General features: G+C 33.4%; 1 protein-coding gene across 1 annotated transcript in view; it reads right to left on the bottom strand.

Annotated features, from left to right (window-relative positions):
* Window positions 1-21,255, bottom strand: part of mipol1 (mirror-image polydactyly 1) — a 137,721-nt gene that overhangs the window by 47,186 nt on the left and 69,280 nt on the right. Inside the window, exons 5-6 of the mRNA XM_056476396.1 lie at window positions 19,550-19,657; window positions 665-756 (exon numbers count right to left, since the gene is read on the bottom strand). Coding sequence (XP_056332371.1) covers window positions 665-756; window positions 19,550-19,657 — 200 coding nt within the window. The remainder of the gene's footprint in view (window positions 1-664; window positions 757-19,549; window positions 19,658-21,255) is intronic.

Genomic DNA, 21,255 nt, shown 5'->3' with positions numbered 1-21,255 from the left:
TAACAAGAACATTGATTTTACCAATAAGGAAATTAAAATAAAATAAAATATAACACATTACAATAAATTGAATAAAACAGCAAATCAGATTAAAGCTTTTAATTTTGCATTTACAATTACACATTTAATCCTTAATGGAATCTAGTTTGCTCTGTAGTTTGAAAACTTTAAAAGATAGTAGTTTGAAAAAAAAAAAAAAGTTTCCAAAAGGTTTATTTATTTTTTTAAAGCTTCCGTCTTTATTGGCTGGCTTTATGCTATTCATTATAAAGCTTAGAGTTAATATCTCTGGCATGAAACAAGCTATAATTCAGCAACAATAAAAGTAGACTAGTCCAAACTCTGGAATCTACAGTTTGTGACATGCATAAACCTCCAGAATCCAGAGATGATGGACTGAACCTTCAAAAACAAAGCCCGCACAGTTGCTCACCTCAGGAATTCCATGCAAAAGGCCTTTCCTTAAATCCTGCACTAACACCAACACATTATCCATCAGCTAAATTATTGCAATCCTCAAGATCACCTCGTTCTGCACCTTTATTTGTTTGCAAGTTCGTGCAACACTTAAGGCACGTCGAAGCAGGTTCTCAACTCAAACAGATTGCAAAAAGCATCAAATGTGTGGTTTTAGCAGTTGCCTGAGTACAGGATCAGCTGATACCTGCGTAAGGTCTGCAGCTCCTCTTGTAGAGAGTGACTGAGCAGCAGGGCTTTATCTCTTTCTCTCTGAGCCTCCTGAAGATCCAAGTCAAGCTGTGGAGATACAAGAAACGCAGGTCCGGTCATTTCAAGCTCTGTTAATTTATAGTGTTCATGTGTGAACCGGTCAAATGGCTTTGAGCTGGATTGCAGTTGATATTGGTAGAGGTAGTGCAAAAATAAAATAAAAAATAAATAAAATGTACTATTTAAAAAAAAATAATAATACGAAAATATTAAAAAAACATAATACACTGTTCATTTATGAACTCGTCAAATGGCCTTGAGCTGGATTACACTTGATAGTGATTTTGTCAGGAGTAAAGTAAAAACAACGATAAAACATCATAAAAATATATATAAAATAATATACTATTCATTATTGAACTGGTCAAATGACTTTGAGTTGGATTACAGTTGATATTGGTTGTGTTAGTACTGGTAAAATAAATGTTAAAAATAAAATAAAATAAAATGTAGATCATATTAAAGATCATAATAAGCCCTGTTATAATATCTGTTTATTTAAGAACTGGTCAAATTGTTTTGAGCTGGATAACAGTTGATATTAGTTTTGTCAGTAGTAAAATAAAAAAAAAAAATAATAATAATAAAAAAAAATTATAATAAATAAATAAATAAATAATAAAAAACAATAATAAAATAATAAAAAATAATAATAAAAAATAAATAAATAAAAATAATAATAAAATAAAATAAAATAAAATAAAATAAAATGTAGGTCATATTAAAGGTCACATTAAGCTCTTTTAAAATATATTGTTCATTTATGAACTGGTCGAATGGCTTTGAGTTTGATTACAGTTGATATTGGTTTTGTCAGTAGTGGTAAGATAAAAAAATAAATAAAATAAAATAAAATAATACTAAAATATTATTTAAATAATATACTATTCATTTATGAACTGGTCGAATGGCTTTGAACTGGATAAAATAAAGTCAAATAAAGGCGTTACAGTGGCGCAGTGGATAGCATGCCTCACAGCTAGAATGTCGCTGGTTCGAGCTCCGGCTGGGTCAGTTGGCATTTCTGTGTGGAGTTTGCATGTTCTCCCCATGTTTGCGTGGGTTTCCTCCGGGTGCTCCGGTTTCCCCCACAGTCCAAAGACATGCAGGTATAGGTCAATTGGGTAAGCTGAATTGGCCGTAGTGTATGTGTATGAATGCAAGAGTGTATGGGTGTACCCAGTGTTAGTTTGCGGCTGGAAGGGCATTCACTGAGTAAAACATACGCTGGATAAGTTGGCGGTTCATTCCACTGTGGTGACCCCTGCTTAATAAAGGGACTAAGCTGAAAAGAAAATGAATGAATGAAAATAAACTAAAATAAAAATGCATGCATAAATTATCTTTTAACATTTTTTTTCTAAAAATAAATATTTATTAACTTTAATGGCTCCTAACTAAACTTAGAGAAAGCACAAAAATCTAACCATACTTAAAATAAATGCATAAAAAAAAAAAATAAAAAATTAAAAACGTTGAACTTAATATATAACATTTATTCACAAAAATATCTTCAAAAAACTGTAAAAATGGCCGTGGTTTCAACGGTAAAAAAACAGTAAAAATGCTACAGTACAAATCCGTAACCTGGTTAACGGTATGTTTCCTTAATATATACGGCGAATAACCGTAAATTGACTTTCCCAGAATTCCCTGCATGGCACATCCCTTTTTATGCTTTTTGTTGACATTACTATGGATCTTTTTAGTTGTTTCCCCATCAGTTATGTACATTAGAGATTTAGGTAATGTTGATAAACAATGTTTATTTTATGACTTTAATTTTATGCGTGTTACCATACTGGTGTTTAGTAGCTGTGTGAATGACACTGAGCACCTTCTATACTGACACACTTTTCTGCTTGTGGGAAAAGTTGTTTGTGATAAGCTTTGGTTCATTATTTTACTTTCTCATCACCACCTGCATATGATTGTGCTAATGTGTCTAACTGTGTAACAAAAGATGTGTAGATGTTGGTAATTCCAAATACAGACATATTACCTCTATAAATTAATGAAATACGGTAGTTTACCGTAACAATGAGAGACCACAGCTGCCGTTTTGTTATCGTAAATTTTACGGATTTATTTTTCACAGTGCATCTAACCGTGATCGTCTAACCACTGCTGTTAGACTGAGGAACTGACACAACGGGGAACTAATGAAATAATTCACAAAATGACTTTTCACTTACTTTGAGTCTAAAAAAGATATTGATCCTTAACAATTATTAATAGTTGGATAAATAAATTAAAAACATCTCCGAAATTGTGCATCTGTCAGTCCATGACTATAAATGCTTATAAATGCCAGCTTAATTTCAGAAAGAAAAATACTCTTAGCATAATCCATTGTCAATTTCTCCTTCGTCGATCACGTTGTATATCATTCAAGTCTAATGAGGATCAATCAAACACTAAATCACATCATTTCATATTTATAGGCTCATTTAGTTGTCTTCTCAGCTTTTAATTATCTCCAATGTCATTGAGATATTCATCTGAACTCTATCTCAACTTCACGCATTCATTCGTGAGGACACAAGAAGAAACTCAGTGCAGCCGACACTATTGTCCTTAAAATCAGCACCTACTCAGCGCTGGTGGATCCCTGGGCCGATGTGTGTGTGTGTGTGAGTGTGAGGAAGGCCGGGTAAACACCGTCTCCCTATACCTCTCTAAACCTGCGGCACAATAAAGCCCTCGCTAATGACCTGCCGTTGAAACAGATGCATTGATGGCCTCATCCTCTCAACAGCTGGCCGAGGAGACAGACACAATGGAGACCGACCGACTGTCTAAACAAACGAAACATCCCGCGCTACTGTAAAGGCCTGCAATTCACTCCCTGAGAGACACACGGAGGACAAAGATGGAGACAGAACAACAAAAGACAAGAGACTGGCTATAATAGGCATGGTTTCTGTTAAAGGAATAGCCAAAAATGACAATTCTGTCATTCTTTTAGACGTCTGTTTCTCATGGCTGTACTACTGAAAATGCATTTTTCAAGAGAAACTTTTCAAGCTGTAAAAAGGACTGAAAAATAGATTTGGGGTCAGTTTTGACTTGGTTGAGAATAAAATAAAATTAAATAAACATTTATTTTACCCCAACTATGACTGTCCAGTAAGTGGCAGTTCTGTGGGTGAAAATGCCTTGTTGATGCCAGAGGTCAAAGGAGAATAGCCAGACTGGTTCCACATCATAGAAAGGCAACAGTAACTCAAATAACCACTTGTTACAACTGAGGTATGCAGAAGAGCATCTCTGAATGGACAACACGTCCAACCTTGAGGCAGATAGGCTACAGCACAGACCACACCGGGTGCCACTCTGAGGCTACAATTCACACAGGCTCACCAACATTGGACAAAAGAAGATTGGAAAACATTGCTTGGTCTGATGAGTCTCGATTTCTGCTGCGACATTCAGATGGTAGGGTCAGAATTTGGCATCAACAACATGAAAGCATGGATCCATCCCACCTTGTATCAATGGGTCAGGCTGCTGGTGGTGGTGTAAAGGTGTGGGGGATATTTTCTTTGCACACTTTTGGCCCATTAGTACCAATTGAGCATCGTGTCAACGCCACAGCCTACCTGAGTATTGTTGCTGACCATGCACATCCCTTTATGACCACAGTGTACCCATCTTCTGATGGCTACTTTCAGCAGAATAACCCGCCACATCATAAAGCACAAATCATTTCAGACAGGTTTCTTGAACATGACAAGGAGTTCACTGTACTCAAATGGCCTCCACAGTCACCAGTTCTCAATCCAATAGAGCACTTTTGGGATGTGGTGGAATGGGAGATTTACATCATGGATGTGCAGCCGACAAAATCTGCAAATATGTGATGCTATCATGTCAACATGGACCAAAATCTCAGGAATATTTCCAGTACCTTGTTGAATCTATGCCACAAAGGATTAAGGCAGTTCTGAAGGCAAAAGGGGGTCCGACCCGGTACTAGTAAGGTGTACCTAATAAAGTGGCCGCTGAGTGTATGTACTGTATCATCATTACAGGTGTGGTGTGATTTCCTCTATTCTCAAAGAAATACAATAATGAATAGTTGCAATATGATTATCATATTTGGTGTGAACTGGCCTTAAGAGTACTTTTGTTGAAGTCCACAGAATGAAGTCCTTCAGATTTGTAATGACATAACGGCGAGTAAGAGGCTCAGTGGTTAGCATGGTCACCTCACAACAAGAAGATCGCTGGTTTGAGTCCCGGCTTTACAAGTTGGCATGTCTGTGTGGAGTTTGCATGTTCTCTCCATGTTGGCGTGGGTTTCCTCCAGCAGCTCTGGTTTTCCTACAGTCCAAAGAATTGGGTTAACTAAATTGTTCATAGTGTATGAGTGTGTGTGGGCGTGTTTCCCAGCACTGGGTTGCAAATGGAAGGTAAATGCTGTGTAAAACATATGCTGGATTAGTTGGCGGTTCATTCTGCTGTGGCGACCTCTGAAAGCCGAACGAAAAATGAATGAATGAAAAACAGTGAGTAAATACAGACAATATTTATATATCTTTGTTAAACTGTTCCTTCAAATGACTTCAAGACTCTGAGTTATCACTAGCGTTAGAGATGAATAGACTCTCCGGTAACTTTTGCTATAACCCAGGCTTTGTTAAACCAAGGAGTGTCGTTGATAGGAATGAATTTCAACAGTTTTCTTTAGAAACACACGAACGTTGTCCGTGCCTTATCTTCAGGGTGTATCACAGTCAGTCGGCGATAAAGCTTTCATCCCATTGGATGCATTGTCTGCAAAACATTCAGTTTGACACCTGTTTGACATCAATAGTATCTTATCAAGATGCACAGAAAAGGGAGTTTCTTTCTTTCTTTCTCTTCTTTCTTTCTTCGCCAAAAATCAACTGGAACACAACAGCCAATACAAGCATGCAACACCATTATACATCTCTGATGCGTCCCGTGATTAAAAGTCCTCAACTGCAATCTACAGACATCAATGCAAATACAATGTTTGCATGCTACAGATAAGTCTGCATGCTCTCTTCCCGCAAACGCATGGCTGTCACAAAAACAGGCCTGTGCATTTAAAATCCTGAAACACTTTTACCCATCAGCACATGCACTTCCGCTGCTTTCTAATTACGGGTCTAAGTCAAAGAGAACATCAAAAAGCCTCAAACCTCTAAAGTCAATATGTACTTTTCTCCAACAGGGAGGAGAGCTCGACTTCAAAGCACAATTCGTTTAATCTTATGTATTTTGTCAGCATTCATTACAATATTATCCAAATTAGGTTCCCAGAGTAACGTGTTAACCTGTAGAGATTAAGCCCCTGCAAAGGAGGGTCGCAGCCTTGACCTTTACGAGCGAGCGTTTGGTGGGGCAGAGGTGGGCTGCTCGTGGCCTTTCTGACCCAGTGGGGAGAGGAGGATGTGATGGAGGTTATCAGCGGTGTCACAGTCCGCTTCGGCACTAACCAGAGCTCATTTAAAGCAGCACGGCCTGAATCGTGTCAGAGGTCACCCAACAGCAAGACGGCACTTCTGAGTGCAGGTGGAACATGTTCGTTGATTTGTTACAAATATATAGCTGACGTCAGAATTATTAGGCCTGATGAATAATTAGCCCCTAGTATATTTTCTGTTTAATGGAAAAAAGATTGTTTTCAACACATTTCTAAACATAATAGTTTTAATAACTCATTTCTAATAACTGATTTATTTTATCTTTGCCATGATGATAGTAAATAATATTTTAATAGATGTTTTTCAAGATACTAAGATTTAGCTTAAAGTGACATTTAAAGACTAAACTAGGTTAATTAGGCAGGTTAGGGTAATTGGGCAAATCATTGTATAATGATGGTTTGTTCTGTAGACTATCCAAAAAACATTAGCCAGCGTAAGGACGTGGAGGCACTGGTTTTGCACATGTCAGTATTTATGAATGGATTACATCAAAAGTCTAAAGCTACAACCATCAAGCAGCCATTTTAGCTAGTTGTTTTTTTAATGAGAAACTTATAAAGAATATATTTGCTAAATTTGTGTAAGTTGTACAGAAAATTCTTGTTAGATATGGAGTACATTTCATCGTAATTCATTTCTGTTAATCAGGGTTTATTTTGAAAGAGAGTCCTCAGAACAACAAACCCATTTAGTCTGTCAGTGCCTATGGCATAGTGGAAACTGCACCGACACATGCACTCAGGTGTTCACAGCAACCTGAGTTCAATTCCCACCTTGAGGTTCTAAGCCGAACCTTTCCCTCTCTCTGCTTCCCACACTTTCCTGTCAATTCTCTCTACTGTCATGTTAAATAAAGGTGAAAACCCCTAAAAAACACATTTAGTCCATCGACACAACAGTGTTGAATTATGAATGGTTATTCATTTGTTTATGTCACCGTTTCTTCCGGTGGCTTGTTGTTTACATAGTTTACTATGTTACTGAAGGTAATAATATTGACCTTAAGGGGGATTTAAAAATTTTAAAAACTGCTTTTATTGTAAATAAATAGAAAATAAAAATAAACCAAAATAAAACAAATAAGACTTTCTCCAGGAGAAAAAATATTATAGAAAATACTGAGAAAAATTCCTTGCTCTGTTAAACATCATTTGGGAAACATTTGAAAAAACAAATTACAGGAGTGCGAATAATTTTGGGTTGAACTGTGTGTGCTGTAAAAGGTGATTTGTTTTTTTTTTTTTTCTTTATTTGCACAAGAATACGAAATATTAGAATAAAACAAAAAGAAAAGTGCAGGAAGAGAAAAAAGCCCAAAAGTACTTTACTTTAGTACTTTACTTTAAAGTACTTTACCCTAAAGTACTTTAATTTAAACAGTTAATAAACGTTTTGCATTTGTTCAGTTTAGTTGAGCTACTTAAAAAAGGTGAGTAAACCCAGTGTAACTTGTAACTGTTAAGTTGACTTAATTTTTATAAGTATGCACATAGTAATACTCTGTAAAACCCGATAAGTTAAGTTAACTCAAACTGTTTGAGGAAAACAATTGTGGCCATTTAAGTTTTGAAACAAAATGGTTTGAGTACTTTAAACTTATTTATAGTGTCACTACACATACAGTTGCAGTCAGAATTATTAGCCCCCTTTGATTTAGTGTTTTATATTTTGCTTTAAAATTTTATTTTATTTTTTAAATATTTCCCAAATGATGTTTAACAGAGCAAGGAAATTTTCACAGTATGTCTGATCATATTTTTTTTTTTCTGGAGAAAGTCTTATTTGTTTTATTCCCGTTAGAATAAATACAGTTTTATATTTTTTAAAACCATTTTAAGGACAAAAATATAAGCCATTTTAATTTATATATTTTTTTTCGATAGTCTACAGAACAAACCATTGTCATACAATAACTTGCCTAATTACCCTAACCTGCCTAGTTAACCTAATTAACCTAGTTAAGCCTTTAAATGTCACTTTAAGCTGTATAGAAGTGTCTTGAAAAATATCTAGTCAAATATTATTTACTGTCATCATGGCAAAGATAAAATATATTAGAAATAAATATATTAGTTATTAGAAATGAGTTATTAAAACTATTATGTTCAGAAATGTGTTGAAGATGAAAAATCTTCTTTCCATTGAACAGATATTGGGGACAAAAATTAACAAGGGGGCTAACAATTCAGGGTGGCTAATAATTATGACTTCAACTGTATATCATTTGTGTTGATATCAAACTTTTAGAGTATCAGATACTTTTATTTTAAGTTCAGTTATCAAATCACTATTAGTTCAATTAACTAAAATGAATTAAGTCCAAACAACTATAGCTACTCAAATGGTTTGGTATTCCTTCTAGCATTAGGGTTAACACAAAAAAACACAATTAATTCTTTCATAACTCATTTGATTTGAGTTCTGCTTAACATAATCAGTTCATGAGTTACCATAACTCTCTTTCATTGAGTCAAAGTAACTTTTAAAAAAAATTAGAAGTTAAACTAACTAATTTCATTTAGTTATTTTCACTGTTAGATTTTGCAGTGTTTTCTTAGCACTTAATAATTTTAAGGTCACAGGTTTACTCACTTTATTAAAGTAAACTAATCACTTTTTACAGTATACTGTAATAAATGCAGGGTTTCACACAATTCATTCATGTTGTCCCAACACAATTCGATTAAGCTAACTTAACAAATGTAAGTCAATTGTACATAAAACAATGAAGTTGACCCCCAAAAAGTCTTAAGAATTTTGTTGCTTCAGCTCATTTTAAACAAGTAGTTTGAACACAAAGTTTTAATAAAATTAAAGTTAATAATTTCTTTTCTTTACATATGCGAGTGGATTGAACATAAAATAATTAAGTTGTCCCAAAAACATTCAAGAAATGTGTTGAAAAATAGGTTCATTCATTTTCCTTCGGCTTTTATTAATCTGGGGTCACCACAGCGGAATGAACCGGCAACTTATCCAGCATAGTTTTACACAGCAGATGCCCCTCCAGCTGCCTAAGACTGGGAAACATCCACACACTCATACACTACGGCCAATTTAGTTTATTCAGTTTACCTATAGTGCATGTCTTTAGACTGTGGGGGAAACCGGAGTGCCCGGAGGAAACCCACACCAACACGGGGAGAAATGCAAACTGATCCAGCTGGGACTTAAACCAGTGACTTTCTTGCTGTAAAGCGACTGTATTAACCACTGAGCCACCATGTCACCATGAAAAATATATTAAAAATGTTAAATAACTTTAGTCTTTGGAATGCATGAGGTTGAGTAAATGTTGAATTAAACTTTAAATATGGGTTATTAGATTCAACGTTACAAACAATAAAATTAAGCTTAATTTGGAGTTACAACAACGAGCTTCTTTTCTTATCTTTTGGCTTCTTTTCTTTTCAAATGATTGAATAAAAGCATATCAGGAAAACTGTCAGCAAAGAGTCTAAATTATTAGTTTTGGCTGTCAGTTTCGCGATATGCTTTTATCAGCACCATAAAGACAATGTTATCCTCATTTATGGTCATTGAGAGTCCCAGCAGATGAAATCAGTAAACAGGAGTTAAAGGAGAAATCAGGAGTTAAAGGTGAGGTCTGGACAGAGCGATTGATGGGGGCAGGAGCCGGTGTGTGTGTGAGGGTGTGAGATCACTTCACTGCTGTCAATGCAGAGAGAAAAGCTGCAGAGCAAACACAGGTGGTTCAGAGCGAGGGCAAACTCTCCGAAACCACCCCACATCCCCCATTCACAGCTCAGAGAGACTCAAACATTTAAAGCAATCAGTCCACAAGTACATGTATATACAATCCAGATGAGGGCAAAATTATTAGCCCTGTGAAATAATTATTGTTTTTCAAATATTTCTCAAGTAATAATTAATAGAGCAAGGTCATTTTCACAGAATTTCCGATCATATATTTTTGCTTTATTTCGGCTAGAATAAAAGCAGTTTTTACATTTTTTAAAATTATTTGAGGGTCAATTTTAATGGCCCCCTTAAGCAATATTTATTTTCAATGTGCTAACGAACAAACCATTGTTACAAAGTGATTTGCCTAATTACCTTAACTTGCCTTATTAACCTAATTAAGCATTTAAATAGCACTTTAAGATGAATACTAGTATGTTGGAAAATATTTACTGTTATAATTACAAAAATAATATAAATCAGTTATTAGAAATGGGGTGACACGGTGGCTCAGAGGTTAGCACTGTTGCCTCACAGCAAGAAGATCACTTGTTCGAGTCCCAGCTGCATCATTTGGCATTTCTGTGTGGAGTTTAAAAAATCTTGATGGTTCTGTGGGTCTCCTCTATCAAATCTGAGCTTTATTTTGTATTCTCTATTGGATTCAAGTCAGGTGATTGGCTGGGCCATTCTACAGCTTGATTTTCCTTCTCTGAAAGCATTTGAGAGTTCCCTTGGCTGTGTTTTTCATCATTGTCTTGCTAAAATGTCCACCCTGGTTTCATCCTTATCATCCTAATAGTGTAGATGTTGGACTGAAGCAGCTAATTTTAATTAACACTGATGAAGGGCAGAGGGTTGCTGAAGAACTACTGAGAGATTTCAGCTGCTGTCTGGGCTTTCACTGCTTTTCTACACTTTCCTTTCTTCATGTGTTCAATACTTTTTCCCTGCATCATTTAATTTTATTACTCATAACTTAATTTGTAAGATAATTAGATTTGTTTTCTTTGCATATATGGGTTTCTTTGGTTGTTACCAACATCCGGGGAAAGTTAACGGCACCTTTAGAAATATGTTTTCTGAGAAAAATGGTGATGTGTTTATTATTTTCCCTAGTGTATATATCGGTACAAAATCTGTCACTGGGAAGGTACCTTTTTTTAAAAGGTACATTTTTGTTCCTAACAAGTCTTTACATATATATACCCAAAAAGTACAAACGTGTATCTCACAGTAACTTAAAGGTACAAAAGTGTACCCTAAAGCTACTAATGTCCACCTGTACCGTACAAAAGTCTACTTTTTGAAAAGGTACCAGGTCAGTGACAGATTCTGTGCCATTATTTCTGAGAGAGTAGGGGCTGTAATGTATACAGTATGTAATTTTTACCATGGGCAATTGATAGCCACAAAGATAACAAACCTAAAACCAAAAAAGGCTCTGAGATGGTAGTTGAACAGGTTATTTTACATTTGCTAAGGTGACAGAGACAGACTGAAGAGATAAAGACGAGGAATAGCCCTGGGCACTGTCAACTGACAAAAGTCACAAGCCAAAACAAAAAAAGAAAAAAACACTTTGCAGGTGCCTTGCTGTTCTGGTGAAATATGATGATGAGGTGACAACAAACACTAAATACACCCTAAATTTACATTTTAATTGCAAAAAGGAAAAGGGAAAAAACAGGTCTCTCTTTGATCACGATCTGCCATGATGACAAAAAATAAGCGCAAATTCTTCTTTATCTCTAAAGAGCGGCTGATTAAAACCCACAAGTTAATCTACCGAATGAAATCCTTGACAGTTAGTGCGAGCTAAAAGCTGAATATAAAGGTTTCAGAGGGAAAAGTCTTTGCTTAAAATCTTAAAATTGTTTTCCTTTTTTCCCCACCCTGCAGATTTACATTATTTTAGTAAAGATATAAAATTATTACTAAAATAAAAAAGTGACCCAATATGTAAATAAATAAATAGCTGCAAAAATAAATATGTGAAAAAATAGCAATAATAATCATTATAATAAAATATGTTATTATTACAAATAACCTTATTGATAAAATAATTATAATTAATGACAATAAATATTATTAGATTACAAAAATAACAAATAATTGTATTATTTTGTTTGAGATAATCAGAGTTATTGCCAAATTAAAAAAATAATAATAATAAAAAAATAAAAAATAAATAAAACAAAATATCTAAAACTTTATAGTTATTATTTATAGTTACTTTATAGTTATTCATTTATTCATTCATTTTCTTTTGGCTTAGTCCCTTTATAAATCAGATGTCGTCACAGCGGAATGAACCGCCAACTTATCCAGCACGTTTTACGTAGCGGATGCCCTTCCACCTGCAACCCATCACTGGGAAACATCCATACACAGTCTTTCACACAAATACACTACGGACAATTTAGCCTACCCAATTTACCTATACCACATGTCTTTGGACTTGTGGGGGAAACAGGAGCACCTGGAGGAAACCCACGCAAACATGGGGAGAACATGCAAACACCACACAGAAACGCCAACTGACCTAGCGGAGGCTTGAACCAGCGACCTTCTTGTTGTGAGGCAAACGTGCTACCCCCTGCAACACCGCGTCGCCCTTTATAGTTAAATAATTACAAATAATGTTAATAAATATTATATAAATATTATTATATTATTAAAACAACAAATAATATTATTATTTTATTTGATATGTCTACAGTTATTTCTAAAACTAAAATAAAAAACTCTCCACAAACAAACAAACAAATAATAAATAAATAAATACACACATACATACATAAATAAATACATAAATAAACAGAACAAAACATCTAAGTTTCTTTATCTCTAAAGAACGGGTGATTAAAAAAACTATTTAAGTAAACCTATCACTAAAATAAAAATAAAATAAGTAAATAAGACCCAATAAGTAAATAAATAAATGCAAAAATAAACACATTAAAAAATAGCAACCATTATCATCATTATAAAAAAATAGTATTAAAAATGACTTTTTATTGAAAAAAATAATTATAATTAATGACAATATTATTAGATTATTAAAATAACAAATAATAATATATATTTTTAGATATCTAGAGTTATTGCTAAAATTGAAATGAAACACCCACATAAATTAATAAAACAATAAATAAATATTTCACTAAAACAATATTATGTACATGTAAAATAAATATAAAAGTTTCAGAAGAAAAAGTCTTTGCTAATCATCTTAAACTCTCTTTCTTTCCCACCCTCCAGATTTAGATTATTTTATTAAATCATTAAACGTATTACTAAAATATAAAAATGACCTAATAAGTAAATAAATAAATATATGCAAACATAAATACATAAAAAATTATTACTAAAATGTTTGATATTATAACATATTACTTAATAATATGTTATAATAATAATAATTACAGTTGAAGTTAAAACTATAGTCCCTCTTTGAATTTATTTTCTTTTTTTTAATATTTCCTAAATGATGTTTAACAGAGCAAGGACATTTTCACAGAATGTCTGATATAATTTTTCTTCTTCTGGAGAAAGTTTTATTTGTTTTATTTTGGCTAGAATAAAAGCAGTTTTTAATTTTTTTCAAATCTATTTTAAGGTCAATATTATTAGCCCCTTTACGCATTTTTTTTGATAGTCTACAGAACAAACCATCATTATACAATAACTTGTCTAATAACCCTATCCTGCCTATTTAATCTATTTAACCTAGTTAAGCCTTTAAATGTCACTTTAAGCTGTATAGAAGTGTCTTGAAAAATATCTAGTCAAATATTATTTACTGTCATCATGGCAAAGGTAAAATAAATCAGTTATTAGAAAAGAGTTATTAAAACTATTATGTTTAGAAATGTGTTGAAAAAATCTGCTCTTCGTTAAACAGAAATTGGGGAAAAAATAAACAGGGGGGATAATAATTCAGGGGGGCTAATAATTCTGACTTCAACTATATAAATAAGGATAAGAAATATTATTAGATTATTAAAACAACATGAATAACAATAACATTATTGTTATTTGTTTTATTAATTAATTTATTATTTGTTTAAAATAATATAATTTTATTTGACAGATCTAGAGTTGTTGCTAAAATTAAATAGCCCAATAAACACACAAACAAATAACAAAAATAAATAAATAAATAAATAAAAGTGGTGGTTCATTCCGCTGTGGCGACCCCAGATTAATAAAGGAACTAAGCCGAAAAGAAAATGAATGAATGAATGAATAAATAAATAAAAAAAAGTAAATATGTAGGTTAATGCTAGCAAACTATCAAAAATGTAAAATCACAGCATGCCATTAGCACAAGTAATTAAAAAAGGAAAAGAGAAAAAAACAGGTCTATCTTTGATCACTATCATTCAAGAAGACAAAAAGTCACAGGTTAACATTCTTTATCTCTAAAAAGCGGGCAATTAAAAACTCAGAAATTAATCCACCGAATGAAATCCTTCAAAGTTAGTACGAGCTCAAAACTAAATATAAAGGTTTCAGAAAGAAATGTCTTTGCTCATCATCTTAAACTCCTTTTTTTCCCAGCCTGCAGATTTACTCCAGCTTTCTTTAAAGTAAAATGTCAATCGATAAGTGGAAGTCCTGTTCATTTTTAAATTGTTTTGTGGATATGTTCCCGGCACTGTTGACTAATTTTACGACAGCTGTTCCCATTTCGTTTTAAATTAAAAACCCCGCTCTGTAATCCCAGGAGTCAATCTATAATTAAGGGGATTTATAGAAAAACCAAGTGCTACATTAATAACAAAATTTAATATATTTCTTAATAAGCCATCAGCCAAACCATCTTAAATGTGAAATATCTTTTTTTTTTTTTTGGAAATCTTCAGAAAGCTTTGCATGGAGACAGACTGGACTTTTTACCAGATTATACATAATGATTATTTTTTATCTACCGGTAATCGTCACCATGTGGCACAGTTGCATCCCAGAAATTTCAGACTCCAATCCACTTTAACATTCATTCATTTTCTTTTTGGCTTGGTCTCTTTATTAATCAGAGGTTGCCACAGCGGAATGAACCGCCAACTTATCCAGCATATGTTTTACACAACGGATGTCCTTCTAGCTGCAATCAAGCACTGAGAAACATCCATACACTCTCATTCACACACATACACTACGGCCAATTTAGTTTATTCAATTCACTGTACCGCATGTCTTTGGACTTTCGAGTCACGGCTGGGCCAGCAGGCATTTCTTTGTGAAGTTCGCATGATTTCCCCGTGTCGGCGTGGGTTTCCTCCTGGTGCTCCGGTTTCCCCCACTGTCCAAAGACAAGCTCTATAAGCAAATTGAATGAACTAAATTGGCCACAGCGTAAGAGAGTGCGTGCGAATGAGTGTGTATGGGTGTTTCCCAGTACTGGGTTTCAGCTGGCAGGGCCTCTGGAGCGTAAAACATATGCTGAAATAGTTGGTGGTTCATTTTGCTGTGGTGACCTCTGAAATAGAGACTAAGCCGAAGGAAAATGAATGAATGAATATTATAAATGTGACAGCAAATGCTGCACCATAAAAACAAATGTCCTAAAATGCATGGTCTAGAAAGGGAATGAACAAAAAAATTATTTAAAAAATAATAAATAAACCACAGAAAAATATGGTGTAGAAACAATATTTACTCAAGAACGAGAGTTTAAAAAGTAGGTTATCTCCATTAAAATGCACTCACATAATTGTTTGTTCTTTTTTTTTTTAAGTGTAGTTTATACCACTCAAAATTTAGGGCTAAATTCAACAACAACAAGGATTAAAAAGGTGAATTATTCCATATATTGATGATTGTATGATCTGTATATTATTTGTACTATGTATATGTATGTATGTATGTATGTATGTATGTATACTTCCTCTTTTGTTAATGTTTGTTTTGTGGTTTGTTTGTTGTTTTATGGATGTTATGTAATTTATGTTTTGTTTATGTCCTCTTGTGTTATTATCATGTGACTGCGATTAATTGTGGGACCCCCTTGAAAATGAGATAATACATCTCAAGGGTTTGATCCTAATAAATAAATAAATAAATAAATAAATAAATAAATAAATAAATAAATGTAAAATATATAATAATAATAATAATAATAATAATAATAATAATAATAACTACAACAACAACAACAATAATAATAATAATAATAATAAATATGACTAAATTCATAGAGAAATAAATATTATTTTATTTTAAATCTTAATAATCAAAATATATTACTAAATAAAAAATAAAATACTTCAATAAATAAATAAATAAATGCATGCAAAAATAAATAAAATGAAAAAATAGCAACATTATTCATGATTATAAAAATGTTTATTATTATTATTATAATTATTGTTACAAATGATTTTATTGATAAATAATTATATTTAATGATAATAAATATTATTAGATTATTAAAATAACAAATAGTATTATTATATATTTTTTAGATATTTTAGATTTATTGTAGAATACCCCCATAAATAAATAAATAATAATAAAAATAATTTAAATTAATGATAATAAATTGTATTAGATTATTAAACTAACAAATAATATTATTATTTTATTTTAGACATCTACAGTTATTGCTAAAATTACACTAAAATAAAAAACTTAAATTATATTCAATGATAATAAATATAATTAGGTTATTAAAATAATTCAATTTAATTCATGTTTATTTATATAGCGCTTTTACAATGGCAGCTTACAATTATTATTATTGTTATTTAATCAAATATGAAGAGATCCAGTCTGCTACTAGTATAATATTAATTCAGCAATGTTGATGTGTCATAAATGCCCGTGTCTCGTCCCTGACTCAGCATCCCCCCTCCTGCTCTCTCAGCGTGTGTTTGTTCAGCTCCATCTAATGACGGCCCTTTTACAGCGCGCTGCATTAAACTCAAGGGCTCACGCTGCATCAGATAAATACAGCAAATCAAATGTTTGCCCTGCGTCTCCCTAACAGACCTACAGCCGACTGACCAGCCCGTGTCATCCTAAAACCCTGTCAAACACACACCCGCGGCCAGTCTATCGCCACAAATCACTGGAAAACAAGAGCGGCCCAGAACAAATAGAAGTTAATGAATGATACAGTGGAGAGTGTAATGACGGCTGATAAAGACGCTGAAGGTCGCATGTGAGGATGGGGTTGCTGCTGGCAAACACCTCCGGCATGTTTTCTAGCACTGACGGATCGTGATATTCACTTCTAGAGAGCCCATGTGTGTGTGTGTGTACTGGTTTTGGTGGTTTACAAGGACACTAATTTAGTATTACAAGGGTGGGGGGGGGGGGGTTATTAGGACATGTGTGTATAATAGAAAACTCTTAAAAATCAAACTTAATAGGGTTTTTTCACATTCAAAATTTGCCAAGGGTTTCTTGTGAAGGTCTGGTTTAGGGGTAGGGTAAGGGGCAGTTCACGCAGAATTTGTTTTTCCTCTCCATCATGCTACTTTTCTATTGTCTTTAACTTATAACGAACTTCAACTTTCACACGATTTGCAGCTCATCACTGTCAGGTCCAAAAGCAGTGGACCAATCAGAAGAGTTCGGAGGCGGAGCAACTGTTGCAAGCTTTTGTTTATAGTAGAAAGTTGGCACGACAACTGGTTTATTTACCGTTATATCATGGCGGATGAGGCAGCCAAAGAAGCATTTGGTGTGAATTTTCACATTCAAATGAACACAGGTTTCTGGTGAGGTTTGGTTTAGGGGTAGGGTAAGGGGCCGTTCACACAGAATGCCTTTTTCCTCTCCAACATGCTACTTTTCTATTGTTTTTAAATGAAAACATGGTCATGTTTGACCATTGTGCTTGCATCTTGTGTCTTTTGAGTCATGTTTTTTAGACGCTGATGTTTAGATATTCAACTTTCACATGCAGTGCAGCCCATCACTGTCAGGTCCAAAAGCAGTGGACCAATCAGAAGAGCTTGGAGGCGGGGCAACTGTTCCAAGCTAATGTTTATAGTAGAAAGTTAGCATGACAACTGTTTTATTTCCCATTATATCATGGTGGAGGAGGCGCTCATTGTGGCTTTTTTACAGAATATCCTGTATATATGATGTATCATCAAGTGCTTATCAAAACATATTGTTTTCCAATTTTCTAATGGGTTCAATATTGTAGTTAATACATCATGTTCATAATATCGCAGACCTTGCTCTGCATTTTTCAAACATCGATTCCTGTTACAATGTTGAGGTGGTTTATGAGGACAGGTCTTACAGTGTGTCCTTGTAATTCAAAACTGTTCAAAATGCAGTTTTTACAGTATAAAATACAGTATTCCTCATAAATATGTTATTGTTAATATGTACTGGTTTTGGTGGTTTACAAGGACACTAATTTGTATAATGACATCGCTATGACCCAAGTATTACAATGTTGAGGTGGTTTATGAGCAAATGTCTGGTGTCTTTATAATTTAAAACTGTTAAAAATCTAATTTAATGGGGTCTTTTAACACTAAAAATTTGCCACAGTTTTCCTGTGAGGGCTTGGGTTTAGGGGTAGGGGTGGGAAAGGGTCATATTTTTTAGCAGTTTTTACAGTATAAAATACATTACGCCACAAAGTCCTCATTCACTTCTTAATAGTCCATGTGTATGCGTATTTGTGCAAGTACTGGTTTTAGTGGTTTACAAGGACATTCATTTGTATAATGACATGGTATGACCGACTACAATGTTGAGGTGGTTTATAAAGACATGTCTTGTGTCCTTGTAATTCAATACTATTAAAAATGAAACTTAAAGGGGTCTTTTTTTACATAAAAATTTGCCACAGGTTTCTTGAGAATGTTTGGTTTAGGGATAGGGGTGGGGTAAGGCCATATACCAAGCAGTTTTTACAATATAAAATATGTTACACCTCAGTAACACAGCGTTCTCAATCACTTCAAGAGTTTACGTGTGTGTGTACTTGTTTTGGTGGTTTACAAGCAGGGCCGGAGCAAGCTGAATTGCCGCTCTAGGCAAAGGACGATCACGCCGCCCTCAACCCGAAAGTGAAAACGAAAGGGACCCATTAGTAAAGTGAGGAAAAGGGGGTGTCGCGGATGTGGGGTGTCGCGGATTGGGTCGAGTACATAACTGAGGACGCGGGTGGTGAGGGAGGTGTCGCGGACGCCGCCCTCTCTAGGTGATCTGTATGACAAGCCCCACCTTCTTGTAAAAGAAGGATGTGTATCTGAAACGTACAACAAACTGCACCCAAATTAATATATTTCAGATTTGCTAAAGTGTACACAGCGCCCTCTGGTGGATTTGTCATCTAAAACATTTAACAAAATTTACCTGGCACAACATATTTTTTTTAGGTTTCACAAAAATGTAGGCTGGGGCACATGTTTTCTATGATCCTGTGTTTTACACCTAGGTATACAATGTTGAGGTGATTTATAAAGCCACATCTTGTGTCCTCGTAATTCAAAACTGTAAAAAAAATCTAACTTAACTAGGTTTTTTTACATTCAAAATATGCCACAGGTTTGTTGTGATGGTTAGGTTTAGGGGTAGGGGTAGGTTAAGGCCATATATTAAGCCATTTTTACAGTATAACATCTATTACACATCATAAAGAGCCCTTGTGAACCACCAATAGAAATGTGTGTGTGTTTTACCTTGCTCGATCGCTCCTGATTGCTTTGGGTGGTGGAATGGCGGGTGCTGTTTGCAGAATTGTGGCTCGGCTCTTTTACATGAAGAAGCTCTTGCTCCAGACGCTTGCACTGGGGGAAAAAAGAGAGAAAGGTGATGACTTGGATTCAAAACAGGCTCGTTGAAAATGCCCTAGCCTGCAAATATGCAAATACACACCTTTGACTGCAGAATGCTACTGGTCAATATGACGCAAACAACTTTTGTTCCTTTTCATACTAATATTATTTACAGGGACACATTATAGATGAATAAAAGGTTATTTTTGTGCAACTATTTCGCTTAACACCAAATAAATACCACAAAACAACTCCATCTTTGATTTGTAATAAATTCGTTTGTGTCACCTATCTATCTCCATATGGACAACTTTTTCTAGTGTGGTCAGTTTGATCAGTAGCTCACTTTGCACAGTGTTGTGATGCAGTATGCATGGGTTTGATTTCGGTGTAGCACGTTTCCACAAAAGACATAAAAGCAATGTAAAATAAATGTAAAACTATATCGCAGAGCAGAGCACTTTTCTCCTACATCTGCTTCTGAAAACACTATTGGTTGGGTTTAGGTCAGTGGTTCCAGGGACAGATTTAGTAATTTGGGGGCCCTAAGCGAATCCAGCCATATTGCCTTACAGTCCTAAAATGCAACCTTTGTAGTTTTTATCAGTTTAAAAAGAAGTTTTTTTAAATCACTAAATCTGGTACTCTGTGTTTAATCTTAATGCAATATCTATATTTTAAATGATTTGTTTTCTTAAAATGAATTCTGGGTTAAACAAAACAAAATGAAACGAAAAGAAAAGAAATGAAATTAAATGAAATATGGATTTTAATTGGTTGAATATTGCTGGGTTAAATGAAATAAAACAAAATAAAACAATTGAAAAAATCAGATAAAATAAAACAAAACAAAACGAAATGAAATGAAACGGAATGAAACTAAACAAAATGAAACAAAATGAAATACAGATTTTAATTGGTTGAATATTGCTGGGTTAAATAAAATAAAAAAACAAAACAAATAAAAATCTGATAAAACAAAACAAAACGAAACAAAACTAATGAAATTAAGGAAATAAATAAAATGAATGAAATGCAATTTTAATTGATTGAATATTGCTGGATTAAATAAAATAAAATAAAATAAAACAAATAAAAATTTGATTAAATTAAATAAAAATGAATAAAAATGAATAAAAATAAAATAAAACGTGGATTTTAATTGGTTGAATATTGCTGGGTTAAATAATAAAAAATAAAAAAAAAACAAATACAACAAATAACATAAAATAAAATAAAATATAGATTTTAATTGGTTGAATATTGCTGGGTTGAAAAACAAAAACAAAAAAAATACAACAAATAACATAAAATAAAATAAAATAAAATATGGATTTTAATTGGTTGAATGTTGCTGGGTTAAATAAAATATAATAAAACAAAATAAAACGAATAGAAATAAAATAAAATATGGATTTTAATGGGTTGAATATTGCTGGGTTAAAAAAATACAACAAATAACATAAAATAAAGTAAAATATGGATTTTAATTGGTTGAATATTGCTGGGTTACATAAAATATAATAAAACAAAATAAAACGAATAGAAATAAAATAAAATATGGATTTTAATAGTTGAATATTGCTGGGTTAAAAAAATACAACAAATAA

The sequence above is a fragment of the Danio aesculapii genome, chromosome 17, assembly GCF_903798145.1.
Source record: "Danio aesculapii chromosome 17, fDanAes4.1, whole genome shotgun sequence".
Taxonomy (NCBI): domain Eukaryota; kingdom Metazoa; phylum Chordata; class Actinopteri; order Cypriniformes; family Danionidae; genus Danio; species Danio aesculapii.
The sequence above is the reverse complement of the archived record's forward strand: the minus strand, read 5'-3'. Positions and strand labels throughout refer to the sequence as shown.